Below are 20,463 nucleotides of genomic sequence, written 5' to 3'. Positions count from 1 at the left end.
TTCACAACTCCCTAAGTGATTTGGAGGGACTAAATGAGTCACTTGATTACATCCACACAATCCATTACGAGTAAAGACATAAATTACAAAACTTCAAGGGGATTTGTCTTAAAGACACTGGGGGGGGAAAGTGTCAAAGTTTTAATCCAGAGAAGAAATAAAACAATGGATCTGTCATCAGCAAGTTAAGATAATTAATGTGAGACATTTGGTGTGCTTGAGGAGATATCCTTTAGGGAGTAGTATTTTTCTACATCAGCAAACCTTGTATTTGAGGAGGAGGAGGATACAAGTTCATAAATTAAGTCTCAAGACTGAACAATAATGTCAATAATTTTTTAATAAATTTTGTAACAATGACTAAAACAATATATATTATTCACTCTTTTCTTTGATGTAGTCTTTTCCATGATAACATAGAATATTTACTTAAGTACTACACAAAATGAAATAGACCGTCAAGATAATATTACCCTATAAATTTGCTCTAACAAGTCATTCAGCTCTAAACCCAACTTACAGCAAGTTCTACTTTATATCAAATGAAATCTGAACAAGTTTACAAACCACAAAGATAATTTTTTAAAAAGCAACCAAATAAACAATTTTATCAGAAATATTTAGGTGGCTGAGATAAAAGCTGGTTTAACTTAAAATATTCTAATTACAAACTCCATCATTTTCTCCTTGGTGAATATGTGGAAAGACTTATAGACTTGGGCTTTTTTCATTCACTCAGTAAAAGATGAAATATAAAAGTCAGGTAAAAGATGACATTGCAAAAGTTCTAAAGTCTTACCTCCATCAGAACAAAGAGTGCTGCAAAGAATAGAAGAGTTGCCCATTCCACTCGGTGTAGAATTATCTCAAAATCATGAATATCAGCTAAAATTAGCAACCAGATGGCACCCAGAATAGCAATCCACCCTGAAAAACAAATAAGTGGACATATAGACATAGATGTAGTTCAATTGTTAACACACTGAGTTCTTATCTTCTGATTGCTTTCTTTATTGAAGAAAATTTATATTCTGCAAACTGAACATATTCAAAATGTACAATTTATATTTTGGCTAATGTATATACCCACAAAACCAATAATACAATCAAGATAATGAAAACATTAACTACCCCCAGCAATTTACTAATGTTTGCATTCTTGTATCCTCTCTAGCTCCCCCTGTAACCCCACCCTACCCCCAGGAACTATTTATGTCTTTTTTTTTTCACTATAGATTGGTTTACATTTTCTATATTTTCTATAAATGCAATCATACAGCATTCATTCTTTTGTCTGACTGCTTCCACTTCAACACAACTATTTTAAGATTCTTCAATATTGGTTTGTGGATCAATAGTCCATTACTTTTTATTGTTTACTAGTATACCATAGTATGGCTATGGGATGATGTACATATCTATTCACTGTTGATGGGACATTTGGATTGCTTCCATTATTTGACTATTACAAACGAATGTGCTATCATATACAATTATCTATCTATGCATGTGTTTTCAGTTCCCTTGGACAAATACCTAGGAATGGAATAGTTGATCATATGATAGGTTAATATTATAGAATATTTATGTTTTAAGAAACTGTGAAATTGTTTTCCAAAATGGTTGTAACATTTTATAACACCACCAGCAGTATCAGAATTTGTTACCCAAGATTTTCAACACTGGGTCAGGCTTTTTTAATGTTGGACATTCCAGTGAGTATTTATTGTGGTTTCAAATTACATTTCTCTAAAGGCTAATGATGTTGAGTGTTTTTCATGTAGCTTTTTGCCATCTACAGATCTTCTTTTGTGAAGTTGTTATTCAAACAGTCTGGTCATTTTTTTTAATGAGTAGGGCAAATAAGACCCAAAATAAGTAGAAGAAAAGAAAGAGTAAGGATTGGAGCAGAAATCAGTGAAATAGAAAGTAGAAAAATAGTAAAGCAAAGCAATGACACCAAAATTTGGTTCTTAGAGAAAATCAAGAAGGTTGATAAACCTTAGCCAATTTGAATAGGACAAAATACGAGAGGACAAAATTAGCCAATATCAAGAAAAAGAACAGTGACATGACTATAAATTCTACAGACATAAAAAGAGTACTACTTTGGGGTGTCTGGGTGGCTCATTAGTTAAGTGTCCAACTCTTGATTTTGGCTCAGGTCTTGATTTCAGAGTCATGCGATAAAGCCCCACTTCAAGCTCCTCTTTCTCCCTCTGCCCCCCTCCCCCACCAGCCTGGCTACTCTCTCTCTCTAAAATAAATACATAAATCTTTAAAAAAAAAAAAAAAGAGTACTGGAGCAAGATGGCAGAGGAGTAGGAGACCTGGATTTCGTCTGGTCCCAGGAATTCAGCTGGATAGGGATCAAACCATTCTGAACACCTACAAACTCAACAGGAGATCAAAGAAAAGAATAGCAACAACCCTCTAAACAGAAAAGCGACCACTTTCTGGAAGGTAGGATGTGCGGAGAAGTGAATCCAAGGTGATATTCAGGAGGATAGACAGCGGGGGCAGGGGCCCCCATCTGCCACTTCTGGCAAAAGATAGAGCAGCAGAGCATAAAATCTGAACTTTTAGAAGTCAGCTCCGCTGAGGGACGTCGCTCCAGCAGCTAAGCAGAGGGTGGAACCCTTGCAGGACAGTGTGGTCTCAGAACCCTCCGGGTCACAGAAAGACCGAGGGTGCCTGAGTTGTGGCAGAGCTCCCAGGAATGGAGTAGGGAAGCCAGCTGAGAGACAGAGCGGAGGCATGGGCTCTCAGCTCGGGGTTGCTATAAACCGTGATCCGCAGCACAGTCTGGCCGGTCCCTGCTCTACCAGCAGGGACCCAACAAGCAGCAGATCCAGGGAGACTCCCATTCCTCCCCTGGGAGAAGAGGCGTGGGAGTGCACCGCAGGGATCTGCTGGGTTTGGAGAGCTCCACACGGGGGTCATGTGCCAGAGATAGAAATGCTCGGTCACAGGCCGGGTGAGCACGGAGTTCGGCATGAGACCAGAGAGATGGGAGTGATTGACTGTTTTCCCTGGGGCTTACTAAGGAGTGGGGCCCCGAGTTCTCAGCTCCTCCTAGGCAGAGATTGGGAGGCCACCATTCTCACTCTCGTCCTCCAAAGCCGTAGGGAAACCCTGCAAGAAACAAAACTTCCCAAGAGCAAACCCGAGCAGATTACTTAGACCAGACTTGCAAGGGCGGGGCAAATCTGCCTCCGGCAAAGACATTTGGGAACCACTGCAACAGACCTCTCGCCCAGGATATCAGCAAGAACTGCCAGCCAAGACCAAATTTACCGATCAATGAGAATGAAGAAGTCCAACACTAGGGGAATACTGCACATAGAATTCATGGCTTTTTTACCATGATTCTTTAGTTCTTCAAAGTTAATTTTTATTTCAATTGTCTTTTTTTTTTTTGAATTTTTCTTTTTACCTTTTTCAACCAACATCTTATCAATCCCTTTTTTAAAAAATATTTTTATTTTTCATTTTTAGAGTCATATTCTATCCCTTCATAGTAGGTACCCTTATTTTTGGCATATTTATATATAAGTTGTTCTCTCTTTAAAATTTTGAGATACAGTTTCTTCTAACAGATCAAAATATACCCTAAATCACTAGTGTACAGCTTTGTTCTAGTCTCCTGCCTAATCACATTCTCTCCCTTTTTTTTTCTTATTTTTAAATCCTCTCCTTACTTTTTCAACCAACTTCTCATTAATTCCTTTCGTAAAATCTTTTAAAATTTTCATTTTTACAGTCATATTCTATCCCTTCATCGTATCAACCCTTATTTTTGTACATACATAAGTTTATATTTCTTTAAAATTTGGGGAGGCATTATCTTCTAACAGACCAAAATACAACCAAAATCTAGTGTGTGGCATTGATCTATGCACCAACCTAATCATATTTGATCATATTCTGGTGGGTTTTTTTTTTGTTCTGTATTTGTTTGTTTTTATCTTTTTCTTTTTTCTTTCTTTCCCTTTCTTTTCCTCCAGTTTCAGAACTTTTCTGATTTGTTTAGAGTAAATTTTCTGGGGACGTTGTTACCCTATTAGCATTTTGTTCTCTCATTCATCTAATCTCCTCTAGACAAAATGAAAAGATGGAAAAAATCACCTCAACAAAAAGAACAAGAGGCAGTACTGACTGCCAGGGACCTACTCAATACGGACATTAGTAAGATGTCGGACCTAGAGTTCAGAATCATGATTTGAAAGATACTAGCTGGGCTTAAAAAAAACACGGAGGTTATTAGAGAAACCCTTTCTGGAGAAAAAAAGAACTAAAATCTAACCAAGTTGAAATCAAAAAGGCTATTAATGAAGTGAAGTGAAAAATGGGGGCTCTAACTGCTACGATAAATGAGGCAGAAGAGAGAATTAGCAATATAGACGAGCAAATGATGGAAAATAAAGCTGAGAAAAGAGATAAAAACTATTGGATCATGAGGGCAGAATTCTAGAGATAACTGACATCATAAGATGAAACAACATTAGAACAATTGGGATCCCAGAAGAAGAAGAAAGAGAGAGAGGGGCAGAAGGTATATTGGAGCAAATTAGAGCAGAGAACTTCCCTAATTTGGCGAAGGAAACAGGCATCAAAATCCAGGAGGCACAGAGAACCCCTCTCAAAATCAATAAAAACATGTTAACACCCCAGCATCTCATAGTAAAACTTACGAGTCTCAGAGACAAAGAGAAAATCCTAAAAGCAGCTTGGGAGAAGAGACTGTAACCTACAATGGTAGAAATATTAAATTAGCAACAGACCTATCCACAGAGACCTGGCAGGCCAGAGAGGACTGGCATGATATCTTCAGAGCACTAAACGAGAAAAATATGCAGCCAAGAATACTAATCCAGCTAGGCTGTCATTGAAAATAGGAGAGATAAAAAGCTTCCAGGACAAACAAAAACTAAAGAAATTTGCAAACACGAAACCAGCGCTACAAGAAATATTGAAAGGGGTCCTCTAAGCAAAGACAGAGGCTAAAAGCAGCATAGACCAGAACGGAATACAGACAATATACAGTAACAGTCACCTTCCAGGCAATACAATGGCACTAAATTCATATCTTTCAATAGTTACCCTGAATGTAAATGGGCTCAATGCCCCAATCAAAAGACACAGGCTATCAGATTGGATAAAAAGACAAGACCCATTGATATGCTGTCTGTAAGAGACTCATTTTGGACCAAACGACACCCCCAGGTTGGAAGTGAAGGGATGGAAAACCATTTACCATGCTAATGGACACCAAAAGAAAGCTGGGGTGGCAATCCTTATATCAGACAAATTAGATTTTAAAACAAAGACTGTAATAAGAGATGAGGAAGGGCCCTATATCCTACTTAAAGGGTCTACCCAACAAGAAGATCTAACAATTGTAAATATCTATGCCCTTAACATGGGAGCAACCAACTAAAAAAGCCAATTAATAATCAAAGCAAAGAAACACATCGACAACAATACAATAATAGTGGGGGACTTTAACACCCCCCTCACTGAAATGGACAGATCATCTAAGCAAAAGATCAAGAAGAAAATAAAGGCTTTAAATGACACACTGGACCAAGTGGACTTCACAGATATATTCAACACATTCCATCCCAAGCAACAGAATACACATTCTTCTCTAGTGCCCGTGGAACATTCTCCAGAATATAGCACATCCTAGGTCACAAATCAGGTCTCAACTGGTACCAAAAGATTGGGATCATTCCCTCCATATATTCAGACCACAGTGCTTTGAAACTAGAACTCAATCACAAGAGGAAAGTCAGAAAGAACTCAAATACATGGAGACTAAAGAGCATCCTACTAAGGAATGAATGGGTCAACCAGAAAATTAAAGAAGAATTTTAAAAATTCCTGCAAACAAATGAAAATGAAAACACAACTGTTCAAAATCTTTGGGATGCCGCAAAGGCAGTCCTGAGAGGAAAGTATATAGCAATACAAGCCTTTCTCAAGAAACAAGAAAGGTCTCAAATACACAACCTTAACCTACACCTAAAGGAGCTGGAGAAGGAACAGCAAATAAAGCCTAAACCCAGCAGGAGAAGAGAAATAATAAAGATCAGAGCAGAAATCAATGAAATAGAAACCAAAAGAACAGTAGAACAGATCAACGAAACTAGGAGCTGGTTCTTTGAAAGAATTAACAAGATTGATAAACCCCTGGCCAGACTTATCAAAAAGAAAAGAGAAATGACCCAACTCAACAAAATCATGAATGAAAGAGGAGAGATCACAACCAACACCAAAGAAATACAAACAATTATAAGAACATATTGTGAGCAACTATATGCCAGCAAATTAGATAATCTTGAAGAAATGGATGCATTCCTAGAGATGTATCAACTACCAAAACTGAACCAGGAAGAAATACAAAACCTGAACAGTCCTACTGCCACTAAGGAAATTGAAGCAGTCATCAAGAATCTCCCAAGAAACACAAGCCCAGGGCCAGATGGCTTCCCAGGGGAATTCTACCAATCATTTCAAGAAGAATTAATACCTATCCTTCTGAAACTGTTCCAAAAAAAAGAAATGGAAGGAAAATTTCCAAACTCGTTTTATGAGGCCACCATTACCTTGATCCCAAAACCAAAGACCCTATCAAAAAGGAGAATTATAGACCAATATCCCTGATGAATACAGATGCAAAAATTCTCACCAAAATAGTAGCCAATAATATCCAACAGTCCATTAAAAGGATTATTCACCATGACAAAGTAGGATTTATCCCTGGGCTGCAAGGTTGGTTCAACATCTGCAAATCAATCACTGTGATACAATACATTAATAAAAGAAAGAACAATAACCATATCATCTTCTCAATAGATGCAGAAAAAGCATTTGACAAAGTACAGCATCCTTTCTTGATCAAAACTCTTCAGAGTATAGGCATAGAGGGTACATACCTCAATATCATAAAAGCCATCTATGAAAAACCTACAGCAAATATCATTCTCTGGGGAAAAACTGAGAGCTTTGACCCTAAGGTCAGGAACACACCAGGGATGTCCACTATCACCACTGCTATTCAACATAGGATTAGAAGTCCTAACCATAGCAATCAGACAGCAAAAAGAAATAAAAGGTATCCAAATTGGCAAAGAAGTTGTCAAACTCTCATTGTTTGCAGATGATATGATCCTTTATGTGGAAAACCCAAAAGACTCCACTCCAAAACTGCTAAACTCATACAGGAATTCAGTAAAGTAGCAGGATATAAAATCAATGCACAGAAATCAGTGGCATTCGTATACACCAACAACAAGACAGAAGAAAGAGATATTAAGGCATCAATCCCACTTACAATTGCACCCAAAACCATAAGATACCTAGGAATAAATTTAACCAAAGAGGGAAAGAATCTGTACTCATAAAACTATAAAATACTCATGAAAGAAATTGAAGAAGACACAAAGAAATGGAAAAACGTTCCATGCTCATGGATTGGAAGAACAAATATTGTGAAGATCTCAATGCTACCTAGAGCAATCTACACATTCAATGCAATCTCCATCAAAATACCATCCACTTTTTTCAAAGAAATGGAACAAATAATCCTAAGATTTGTATGGAACCAGAAAAGACCTCGAATAGCCAGAGGAATGTTGAAAAAGAAAAGCAAAGCTGGCGGCATCACAATTCCGGCGTTCAATCTCTATTACAAAGCTGTCATCATCAAGACAGTATGGTACTGGTACAAAAATAGACACATAGACCAATGTAACAGAATACAGAGCCCAGAAATGGACCCTCAACTCAATGGTCAACTTTATCTTTGACAAAGCAGGAAAGAATGTCCAATGGAAAAAAGTCTCTTCAACAAATGGTGTTGGGAACATTGGACAGCCACATGCAGAAGAATGAAACTGGACCATTTCCTTACACCACACACAAAAATAGACTAAAAATGACTGAAAGACCTAAATGTGAGACAGGAGTCCATCAACATCCTAAAGGAGAATACAGGCAGCAACCTCTTCGACCTCAGCCGCAGAAACTTCTTCTGAGAAACATCGCCAAAGGCAAGGGAAGCAAGGGCAAAAATGAACTCTTGGGAGTTCATCAAGATAAAAACCTTTTGCACAGCAAAAGAAACAGTCCACAAAACCAAAAGACAACTGACAGATGGGAGAACATATTTGCAAATGACATATCAGATAAAGGGCTAGAATCCCAAATCTATAAAGAACTTATCAAACTCAACACCCAAAGAACAAATGATCCAATCAAGAAATGGGCAGAAGACATGAACAGACATTTTTCCTAAGAAGACGTCCAAATGGCCAACAGACACATGAAAAAGTGCTCAACATCGCTCGGCATCAGGGAAATCCAAATCAAAACCTCAATGAGATACCACCTCACACCAGTCAGAATGGCTAAAATTAACAAGTCAGGAAAGGACAGATGTTGGTGGGGGTGCAGAGAAAGGAGAACCCTCCTATACTGTTGGTGGGAATGCAAGCTGGTGCAGCAACTCTGGAAAACAGTATGGAGGTTCCTCAAAAAGTGGAAAATAGAGCTACCATACGATCCAGCAATTGCACTACTGGGTATTTACCACAAAGATACAAATGTAGGGATCCAAAGGGGTACGTGCACCCCAATGTTTATAGCAGCAATGTCCACAATAGCCAAACTGTTGGAAGAGCCAAGATGTCCATCGACAGATGAATGGATAAAGAAGTGGTATATATACACAATGGAATATTATGCAGCCATCAAAGAGTATGAGATCTTGCCATTTGCAATGATGTGGATGGAACTGGAGGGTGTTATGCTGAGCGAAATAAGTCAATCAGAGAAAGACATATGTCATATCACCTCACTGATATTAGGAATTCTTAATCTCAGGAAAGAAACTGAGGGTTGCTGGAATGGTGGGGGTGGGAGGGATGGGGTGGCTGGGTGATAGACATTGGGGAGGGTATGTGTTATGGTGAGCGCTGTGAATTGTGCAAGACCGTTGAATCATAGATATGTACCTCTGAAGCAAATAATACATTATATGTTAAAAAAATTTAATTTCTGATATATGTTATAACACGGATGAATCAGAAAACATTATTCTAATTGAAATAAGCCAGCATAAAAGGGCAAATATTGTATGATTCCACTTATATGCAATATCTAGGTTAGACAAATTCATAGAGTTGGAAGGTAGATTAGAGGTTACCAGGGACCGGGAGTACAGAAGAAGAAAATGAGGGCTATTGTTTAATAGTTACAGAGTTTCTGTTTAGGGTGATGAATAGTTTTAGAAATAAATCATGGTAATGGTTACACAGCACTGTGAATGTAATTAATACCACTGAACTGTACACTTAAAAATGGATACAATGTCAAATTTTATGTGATATATTTTTTACCACAATAAAAAGATAGAAGAGTAAAAATGTCCTGGTTGGGAAGTGCACTGTCATTTAGTGTGCATGAGGTAGATCAGAAGGCCTTATATAGCATGCAAAGTTATTGGAATCTCATGCTGTAGACAGAGAAGTCACTGAAGTTTTTTTTTAAGCAGAGGAGCCAGAGTGGCCTGATTGTTCCATGTATGTAGCTTTGTTTGCCTGACTAGATTTTGTTACTTTTCTCTGAATTCTCCAGGGCACCTACCACAGTACTAAAGACAAATATTGCTTATCTGTTCCATATTATCTGATGGCTGATTCCTTTATTTCTCTCCTAAAGATAGCAGATTTCTTTAAATTCCCAGTAAAAAATTACAGCAATTGCACTTTTCCTGGATAATGGTCTTCTACAAACCAGAAATGGCATCCCAGTGCTTGCTCTACCATATGGCAGTAAGAATCTCTGAGTCAGGAGCGCCTGTGTGGCTCAGTTGGCTAAGCGACTGCCTTCGGCTCAGGTCATGATCCTAGAGTCCAGGGATCGAGTCCCACATCGGGCTCCCTGCTCAGCAGGGAGTCTGCTTCTCCCTCTGACCCTCTTCCCTCTTGTGCTCTCTATCTCTCATTCTCTCTCTCTCAAATAAATAAATAAAATCTTTAAAAAAAAAAAAGAACCTCCGAGTCAGTAAAAACACAGGTTATTGTTCATGATCCTGAGAGAAATTTCAGTCAGGACAGAAAGATGGGAGCTCCACTAGGAGTCTCTCTACAGTTCTACTTTTCCTTATAAGTTTGTGGAGGTCTGAATTTTCTTCCAGTCCAAACTTCTGTCATAGTACTCATCAGTCGAACTTCAGAATAGGTCCTATATTCACAAAGCTTTGTTGTGTCAAAAAATTTCCTGCAATAACCTACAATTGAATGAGGTCCCCCTTGTCCCTTCAAAACCTCAATTTCTCCCATAATTTTAATCACACTGTCTGCAGAGCCAGCAGCAGCACTAATCAAACTACCTGTGCATAAGCATATCTGCTCGGAAATACCTGGTGCCTTTACTGAGGAGTCGAAGAGGCACCTTCTAACATGTTCCCCTCGGTCACTATCAGAAATGTTCCATTCTGTTCTTTCAGGGCTGGCTCCTCAGTGAGAGCCAGCAAGTGATAAAGGATGAAGTGGTGGATTCTTTTATACTGTGCTGGAAGAAAAGACTGCTGATGGGGACATCACAATTTTCAGCTTCACATTCTATTACAAATACTAACAATGCACCATTAAGAATCTAAGAATCTTCTTCTACATTGGGAGAAAACATGGCAGAGGAGTAGGGAACCCTATTCTAACTGGTCCCCGGAATTGAGCTGGATATCTACCAGACCACTCTGAGCACCCACGAAATCAGCCTGAGATATAAGAAGATCTGGAGGTCTAAAAACAGAATATCTCAGATGGTTGGTTTCAAGGTATGAAGTGGGGAGCCATGATTCTGCGGGCAGATATCGGAAGATAAAAAGAAAGGGGAGGGAGCCATCGGGATCCTGCACTGCCAGTGCGGGAAAGCCTCCAGGCTGGGGATGGGGCACAGACTCGCAGACCAGTAGCAAAGGGGAAAGGACTTTAGGGCAGCCCACCAGGACAGAAATCCAGAGCGGCGGGATCGTGCATGCGAACTGGGAGCGGCTGGTGGTTTTAGAAGCACAAAGGGCAGAGACGTGCCCCAACCTGGAGGCAGGACTGGGGGCTCTGCGGAGGGGCACACAATGCAGGACGCTGCAGTTTATAGCAGCACAGACAGAAACGGAGATAGTGTGGCCTGGAGAGCTCACTGGAGAACAGACTGCGATCTCTCTGCTCTGAGGCAGAGGGTTAGAAACAGTCTCTTTTGCTCTGACTCTTGAAAGAGACACAGAAATACGCCAGGGAAAGCTGCCAGAGAACAAAAGCCACCAAAACTGATTCCCACTGAGCCCATCCCCCACCACAGGGGGGCAGGGCAACTCCACCCAAACAGGGTTGCCTGAGTAACAGTGCAGCAGGTCCCTCCCCCAGAAGACAGGCTGGGAGAACAAGAGGCCAGCAACCCTAAGGTCTCTAGAAAACAGGTGCATCTTGCTTAGGTTCTGGTCAATAATTTGGATTCTATACATTCCCTCAACCACCCATCAACAGAATGACTAGGAGGAGGAACCCCCAAAATAGGAAAGACTCAGAGATTATGACTTATGCAGTAGATTTACAAATGGATTCAGATATAACCAAGATGTCGGAGATGGAATTCAGGCTAGCAATTGTGAAGACAATAGCAAGAATGGAGAAATCAATTAATGGCAACATAGAGTCTCAGTAGAAATGAAAGCTGAACTGGCAGAATTTAAAAATGCTATCAATGAGACCTTTGGCTGGTTGGCTCTTACTATTGCAGTGGTGACACACTTCATCCTGTCTTTCTCAGACTCTTAACATCTGGAGGTCTTCCTACACTTCTCAGCTCTTCCACCTAGATCCATAAGCCTGGGCCTTTCTTACAATCTCGCTCTCTTTTTTTTTCCGTCTACCCTCAACTCACCAACATGAGTGCAGATCCAGTTCTGCCCCAATGCCCACCTGGCCCTGAAGTACCCAGTTCTAGGGACTCTTCTCCAATGCCTGAGATTTGTGGGCCTGAAGAAAATTATGCATCCCTGCAAATGTCATCTGTTGAGACACCCCGTGCGGAGACCGTCTCTCTTCTTCCTTCATCCATGGATCTGTTTGTTCAGGACAGCCCCGACTCCAGCACCAGTCCCAGGGTAAAACTACCACCCATATCTGGAAAGGAGAGAACAGTGAGGAAGGAAGATACAGCCCAGGGCAAGAAACAGAAGATCAGGACCGTGTTCTCTCAGACCGAACTCTATGTCCTCAACGATCGATTTCAGAGACAGAAATACCTCAGTCTCCAGCAGATGCAAGAACTTTCCAACATTCTGAATCTTAGCTATAAGCAGGTGAAGACCTGTTTCCAGAACCAGAGAATGAAATGTAAGAGGTGGCAGAAAAACCACTGACCAAAGGAGAGCAAGAGTGTGACTCAGAACAGCACAGCAACTGCAGAATACCCAGGCTTCTATTCCTACCACCAGAGATACCTGAGGAACGCTTCTGGAAACCTTCCAATATGGAGCAACCAGATCTGGAATAACCTGAACTGGAGCAACCAGACCTGGAACAGCCAGTCTTGGAGCAACCAGACCTGGAACAGCCAGTCTTGGAGCAACCATTCCTGGGCCAGTTAGACCTGGTGCCCCCAAGACTGGAACAATCAGCTCCAGAACTGTGGAGAGGAATCCCTGCAGCCCCAGATCCAGTTCCAGCAAAATTCCATCAGCGATGTGGAATCCATCTTAGAAACTTCTGGGGAAAGCCATAGTGTAATACAACAATCTGTTAAGTATTTTAGTACCCAGCAAATAATGGATTTGTTCCCAAATTACTCTGTGAACATACAGCCTGAAGATGTGTGACGATGAGTATATTATTTGATCTCAATTTGGGCGGTGGCTGTATTACTTTTCCTAGGCTTTGTCTTTTAGGGTCCTATATAACTCTGCCTCGATATTCTGTTTCCCATTATAATTAATGGGTCCATTGAGGGGGTATGATTGGAGTCAAAGAGGTTTCAGTAGTGTTGGCTGCTATGGACAACATGATAAAAGGTGTTTCTGGCTATAGATAACCAGATACAATACTAATGTGGATATCTTTAGGCTCTAGAATCTAATCTCAAGAAAAAGAAGTGAAGATACAAAGACGTGTGATGAAGGATAATCTGTATTTTCCAAGATTATGAGGCTTTTCTTGTTAATAACCTCAATTACTAACAGTGAAGGGTTAAGCTACAATGTGCTTCATTGATTTCCTCTGTCCCTTGTGATGTTTTACTAGAACTGTTAATTTGTTCATTATTCTAGTATTTGTAGAAAGATGTTTTATATTTTAATGTATCATGGTAATAGTACCAGTTTGGCTGGTTGGTTTATAGGTTTAAGTAAAAAATAAATAAAATACCCACTTAAAAAAAATGCTATCAATGAGATCCAATCTAATCTAGATAATCTAACAGCTAGGGTAAGTGAGGCAGAAGAATGAATCAGTGACCTGTAAGACAATTTAATAGATAAAAAAGGAAAAGAAGAGGCCAGGGAAAAACAACTCAGAATCCATGAAACTAGAATCAGAGAAATAAGTGACACCATGAAGTGTTCCAATGACAGAATTACTGGAATCCCAGAGGGAGTGGAGAGAGAGAGAGAACTAGAAGATATATTTGAGGGGAGGCGGAGCAAGATGGCAGAGGAGTAGGAGACCTGGATTTTGTCTGGTCTCAGGAATTCAGCTGAATAGGGATCAAACCATTCTGAACACCTATGAACTCAACAGGATATCGAAGAAGAGAGTAGCAACAACTCTCTGAACAGAAAAGCGACCACTTCCTGGAAGGTAGGACGTGTGGAGAAGTGAACCCGAGGCGATATTCGGGAGGATAGACAGCGGGGGAGGGGGCCTCCATCGGCCGCTTCTGGCAAGTGATAGAGCCGCGGAGCACAAAATCGGAACTTTTGAGAAGTCGGCTCCGCTGAGGGACGTCGCTTCAGTGGCTAAGTGAGGGGTGGAACCCCCGCAGGACAGTGTGGTCTCAGGACCCTCGGGGTCATAGAAAGACTGGGGGTGCCTGAGTGTAGCAGAGCTCACAGGTATTAGAGCGGGGAAGCTGGCTGCAGAGACAGAGCCAAGGTGCGGACTCTCAGCTCGGGATTGCCATAAGCTGTGATTGGCGACACAGTCGGGCCACTGCTCCTGCAGCAGGGAGCCAACAAGCGGCAGATCCGGGGAGACTCTCCTTCCTCCCCCAAGAGGAGCGGCACGGGAGCGCACCGCAGGGATCTGCTAGGTTTGGAGACTCCACACCGACTCTGGTGCCAGAGAAAGAAACACACAGACACAGGCCAGGGGAGCGCAGACTGTGGCCGAAGACCGGGGAGATGGCTGTGACTGCTTTTCTCTGGGGGCGCACGGAGGAGCGGGGCCCCGAGTTCTCAGCTCCTCCGTGCGGTATTGGGAGGCCACCATTTTCACTCTCGTCCTCCAAAGCTATACGGAAAGCTTACAGGGAACAAAAACTCCCAAGAGCAAACCCGAGCAGATTGCTTAGCCTGGACTGACAAGGGCGGGGCAATTCCGCCTCCAGCAAACACATTTGGGAACCACGGCAACAGGCCACTCCCCCAGAAGATCAGCAGGAACAGTCAGCCAAGACCAAGTTTACCAATCAAGAACGGGAGAACTCCAGCGCTAGGGGAATACTGCACATGGAATTCATGGCTATTTTACCATGATTCATTAGTTTTTCAAAAAAATTTTTAACTGTTTTTTTTTATTTTTCTTTTTCCATTTTTCAACCAACATCTTATCAATTCCTTTTTGAAAGAAAAATTTATTTTTCATTTTTAGAGTCATATTCTATCCCTTCATATTGGATACCCTTATTTTTGACATATATATATAAGTTGTTCTCTCTTTAAAATTTTGAGATACAGTTTCTTCTAACAGATCAAAGTATACCCTAAATCACTAGTGTATGGCTTTGTTCTAGTCTCACACCTGATCACATTCTCTCCTTTATTTTTCTTTTTTTTTAAATCATCTTTCTTTTTTCAAACAACTTCTTATCAATTAGTTTTATAAAATCTTTTATAATTTTCATCCTTACAGTCATCTTCCATCCCTTCATTGTATCAACCCTTATTTTGTAAATATATAAGTCTTTCTTTCTTTAAAATCTTAGGAGGCACTTTCTTCTAACAGACCGAAATACACCCAAAATCTAGTGTGTGGCACTGATCTATGCACCAGCCTGATCATATTTGATCATATTCTGGTTTTGTTTTGTTTTGTTTTGTTCTGTTTTTGTTTGTTTTTATCTTTTTCTTTTTTTTCTTTTTCTCTTTCTTTTTTCTTTCTTTCCCTTTCATTTCCCCTTGTTTCAGGTCTTTTCTGATTTGTTTAGAGTATATTTGCTGGGGACGTTGTTAAACTGTTAGCATTTTCTTCTCTCATTCAGCTATTCTCCTCTGGACAAAATGACAAGATGAAAAAAATGACCTCAAAAAAGGAACAAGAGGTAGTACCGTCTGCAAGGGACCTACTCAATATGGACATTAGTACAATGTCAGACCTAGAGTTCAGAATCATGATTTTAAAGATACTAGCTGGGCTTGACAAAAGCATGGAAGTTATTAGAGAAACGCTTCCTGGAGAAATAAAAGAACTAAAATCTAACCAAATGGAAATCAAAAAGGCTATTAATGAAGGGCAATCAAAAAAGGAGGCTCTAACTGCTGGGATAAATGAGGCAGAAGAGAGAATCAGCGATATAGAGGACCAAATGATGGAAAATAAAGAAGCTGAGAAAAAGAGAGATAAACAACTACTGGATCAAGAGGGCAGAATTCGAGAGATAAGTGATATGATAAGATGAAGCACCATTAGAATAATTGGGATCCCAGAAGAAGAAGAAAGAGAGAGAAGGGTAGAAGGTATATTGGAGCAAATTATAGCAGAGAACTTCCCTAATGTGGGAAAGGAAACAGGCATCAAATCCAGGAGGCACAGAGAACCCCTCTCAAAATCAATAAAAATAGGTCAACACCCCGACACCTAATAGTAAAACTTACGAGTCTCAGAGACAAAGAGAAAATCTTGAAAGCAGCTTGGGAGAAGAGATATGTAACCTATAATGGTAGAAACATTAGATTGGCAACAGAGCTATCCACAGAGACATAGCAGGCCAGAAAGGACTGGCATGATATCTTCAGAGCACTAAATGAGAAAAATATGCAGCCAAGGATACTATATCCCGTTAGGCTGTCATTGAAAATAGAAGGAGAGATAAAAAGCTCCCAGGACAAACAAACACTAAAGGAATTTGCAAACACGAAACCATCGCTACAAGAAATATTGAAAGGGGTCCTCTAAGCAAAGAGACAGCCTAAAACCAGCATAGACCAGAAAGGAATACAGACAATATAGAGTAAGAGTCACCTTACAGGCAATACAATGGCACTAAATCCATATCTTTCAATTGTTACCCTGAATGTAAATGGGCTCAATGCCCCAATCAAAAGACACAGGCTATCAGATTGGATTAAAAAACAAGACCCATCAATATGCTGTCTTGAAGAGACTCATTTTAGACCCAAAGACACCCCCAGATTGAAAGTGAGGGGGGTGGAGAACCATTTACCATGCTAATGGACCCAAAAAAAGCTGGGGTGGCAATCTTTATATCAGACAAATTAGATTTTAAAACAAAGACTGTAATAAGAGATGAGGAAGGACACTATATTCTAATTAAAGGGCCTATGCAACAAGAAGATCTAACAATTGTAAATATCTATGCCCCTAAATGGGAGCAGCCAATTATATAAGGCAATTAATAACAAAAGCAAAGAAACACATCGACAACAATACAATAATAGTGGGGGACTTTAACATCCCCATCACTGAAATGGACAGATCATCTAAGCAAAACATCAACAAGGAAATAAAGACTTTAAACGACACACTGGATCAAATGGACTTCACAGACATATTCAGAACATTCCATCCCTAAGCAGTGGAATACACATTCTTCTCTAGTGCCCATGGAACATTCTCCAGAATTGATCACATCCTAGGTCACAAATCAGGTCTCAACCGGTACCAAAAGATTAGAAATATTTCCTGCATATTTTCAGACCACAGTGCTTTGAACCTAGAACTCAATCACAAGAGGAAAGTCGGAAAGAACTCAAATACATGGAGGCTAAAGAGCATCCTACTAAAGAATGAATGGGTCAACCAGGAAATTAAAGAAGAATTTAAAAAATTCATGGAAACCAATGAAATGAAAATACAAATGTTCAAAATCTTTGGGATGCCACAAAGGCAGTCCTGAGAGGAAAGTATATAGCAATACAAGCCTTTCTCAAGAAACGAGAAAGGTCTCAAATACACAACCTAAACCAAACCTAAAGGAGCTGGAGAAGAAAGAGCAAATAAAGCCTAAACCAAGCAGGAGAAGAGAAATAATAAAGATCAGAAGAGAAATCAATGAAATAGAAACCAAAAGAACAGTAGAACAGATCAACGAAACTAGGAGCTGGTTCTTTGAAAGAATTAACAAGATTGATAAACCCCTGGCCAGACTTATCAAAAAGAAAAGGGAAATGACCCAAATCAACAAAATCATGAATGAAAGAGGAGAGACCACAACCAACACCAAAGAAATACAAACAATTGTAAGAACATATTATGAGCAACTCTATGCCAGCCAATTAGATAACCTGGAAGAAATGGGTGCATTCCTAGAGATGTATCAACTACCAAAACTGAACCAGGAAGAAATAGAAAACCTGAACAGACCTATAACCACTAAGGAAATTGAAGCAGTCATCCAAAATCTCCCAAGAAACAAACGCCCGGGGCCAGATGGCTTCCCAGGGGAATTCTACCAAACATTTAAAGAAGAATTAATGCCTATTCTCCTGAAACTGTTCCGAAAAATAGAAATGGAAGGAAATCTTCCAAACTCATTTTATGAGGCCACCATTACCTTGATCCCCAAACCAGACAAGGACCCCATCAAAAAGGAGAATTACAGACCAATAATCTTGATGAACATGGATGCAAAAATTCTCACCAAAATACTAGCCAATAGGATCCAACAGTACATTAAAAGGATTATTCACCATGACCAAGTGGGATTTATTCCTGGGCTGCAAGGCTGGTTCAACATCCTCAAATCAATCAACGTGATACATTAACAAAAGAACAAGAATCATATGATCCTCTCAATAGATACAGAAAAAGCATTTGACAAAGTACAGCATCCTTTCTTAATCAAAACTCTTCAGAGTGTAGGGATAGAGGGTACATACCTCAATATCATAAAAGCTGCTTTGAAAAACCTACAGCGAATATCATTCTCAATGGGGAAAAGCTGAGAGCTTTCCCCATAAGGTCAGGAACACAGGAGGGATTTCCACCCTCACCACTGCTATTCAACATAGTATTAGAAGTCCTAGCCACAGCAATCAGGAAACAAAAAGAAATCAAAGGCATCCAAATCGGCAAAGAGGAGGTCAAATTCTCACTGTTGGCAGATGATATGATACTTTATGTGGAAAACCGAAAAGACTCCATCCCAAAAGTGCTAGAACCCATACAGGAATTCAGTAAAGTGGCAGGATATAAAATCATTGCACAGAAATCAGTGGCATTCCTATACACGAACAAGACAGAAGAGAGACAAATCAAGGAGTCGATCCCATTTACAATTGCACCCAAAACCATAAGATACCTAGGAATAAATCTAACCAAAAAGGCAAAAGATCTGTACTCAGAAAACTATAAAATACTCATGAAAGAAATTGAGAAAGACACAAAGAAATGGAAAAACGTTCCATGCTCAAGGTTTGGAAGAAAAAAGATTCTGAACATATCAATGCTACCTATAGCAATCTACACATTCAATGCCATCCTCATCAAAATACGATCAACTTTTTTCAAAGAAATGGAACAAATCATCCTAAAATTTGTATGGAACCAAAAGAGACCCCGAATAGCCAGAGGAATGTTGAAAAAGAAAAGCAAAGCCGACGGCATCACAATTTCGGACTTCCAGCTCTATTACAAAGCTGTCATCATCAAGACAGTATGGTACTGGCACAAAAACAAACTCATAGATCAATGGAACAGAAGAGAGAGCCCAGAAATGGATCCTCAACTCTATGGTCACCTAATCTTTTACAAAGTAGGAAAGAATGTCCAATGGAAAAAAGACAGTCTCTTCAACAAATGGTGTCGGGAAAATTGGACAGCCACATAAAGAAGAATGAAACTGGACCATTTCTTTACACCACACACAAAAATAGACTCCAAATGGTTGAAAGACCTAAATGTGAGACAGGAGTCCATCAATATCCTAAAGGAGAACACAGGCAGCAACCTTTTCGACCTCACCTGCAACAACTTCTTCCTAGAAACATCACCAAAGGAAAGGGAAACAAGGGCAAAAATGAACTATTGGGATTTCATCCCAATAGTGGGGGAGACGAACCATGAGAGACGATGGACTCTGAAAAACAACCTTAGGGTTCTAGAGGGGAGGGGGTTGGGGGGATGGGTTAGCCTGGTGATGGGTATTAAAAAGGGCACATTCTGTGTGGAGCACTGGGCGTTATGCATAAACAATGAATCATGGAACACTACATCAAAAACTAATGATGTAATGTATGGTGATTAACATAACAATAAAAAACTTCTTATCAATTAGTTTTATAAAATCTTTTATAATTTTCATCCTTACAGTCATCTTCCATCCCTTCATTGTATCAACCCTTATTTTGTAAATATATAAGTCTTTCTTTCTTTAAAATTTTAGGAGGCACTTTCTTCTAACAGACCAAAATACACCCAAAACTGGAACTGTGCCCATAGACCTGCAGGCGGGCCACCACTCCTGCTGCATCCCGTGCTGCCTAGTCCGGGATTGCTCCCAGTTTTGGTGGCACAGGGGGCAGAGATAAGCAGGAGCTGGGGTCCACCGCTGAGGTGATAGCTGGTGGCATGCACTGCCTATGGGAGGCTGCAGTTTTCAGCGGGGCTTACTGAGTGGGAGACTGTGTGTCCTGGTAGATTCAGAGAGGAGCAGACCGTGGTTTCTCTCCTGTGGGACAGAGGTCTGGGTGCAGACATTTTCCTTTTTTCTAACTCTCCAAAAAGGCTCGAAAGGCTGCCAGAGAACAAAAGCCCAAAAAAAGGGTTTCCCCAGATTCCAGGCCCCTAGATAGGGGGCAGGGCAATTCCACCCAAGCAGGACTGACTGAAAAACAAGGCGGCAGGCCCCTCCCCAAGAAGACAAGCTGGAAGAACAAGAGGACAACAACCCCAGGGTCCCCATAAAACTATAAAACCCCAACATCAGGGGAAAATTAGTATATTAAGCTCCTGGTGTTGCCTCACGGCCTGTGTATTTCTCAGATAACAACTTTTCTCTTTT

The 20,463-nt window shown here is 40.3% G+C and overlaps 1 protein-coding gene and 1 pseudogene across 2 annotated transcripts in view; one reads left to right on the top strand and one right to left on the bottom strand.

The window, feature by feature from the left end:
- OCA2 (OCA2 melanosomal transmembrane protein) overlaps nucleotides 1-20,463 on the bottom strand; it is a 526,634-nt gene that overhangs the window by 266,738 nt on the left and 239,433 nt on the right. For both annotated transcript variants that reach the window (XM_027572901.1, XM_027572904.1), the window contains exon 19: nucleotides 800-927. In XM_027572901.1, coding sequence (XP_027428702.1) covers nucleotides 800-927 — 128 coding nt within the window. The remainder of the gene's footprint in view (nucleotides 1-799; nucleotides 928-20,463) is intronic.
- On the top strand, nucleotides 11,954-12,886 carry LOC113910575 (annotated as a pseudogene).

The sequence above is a fragment of the Zalophus californianus genome, chromosome 6, assembly GCF_009762305.2.
Source record: "Zalophus californianus isolate mZalCal1 chromosome 6, mZalCal1.pri.v2, whole genome shotgun sequence".
In the NCBI taxonomy this organism is placed as follows: domain Eukaryota; kingdom Metazoa; phylum Chordata; class Mammalia; order Carnivora; family Otariidae; genus Zalophus; species Zalophus californianus.
This window is presented reverse-complemented; position numbering and strand designations above follow the sequence as displayed.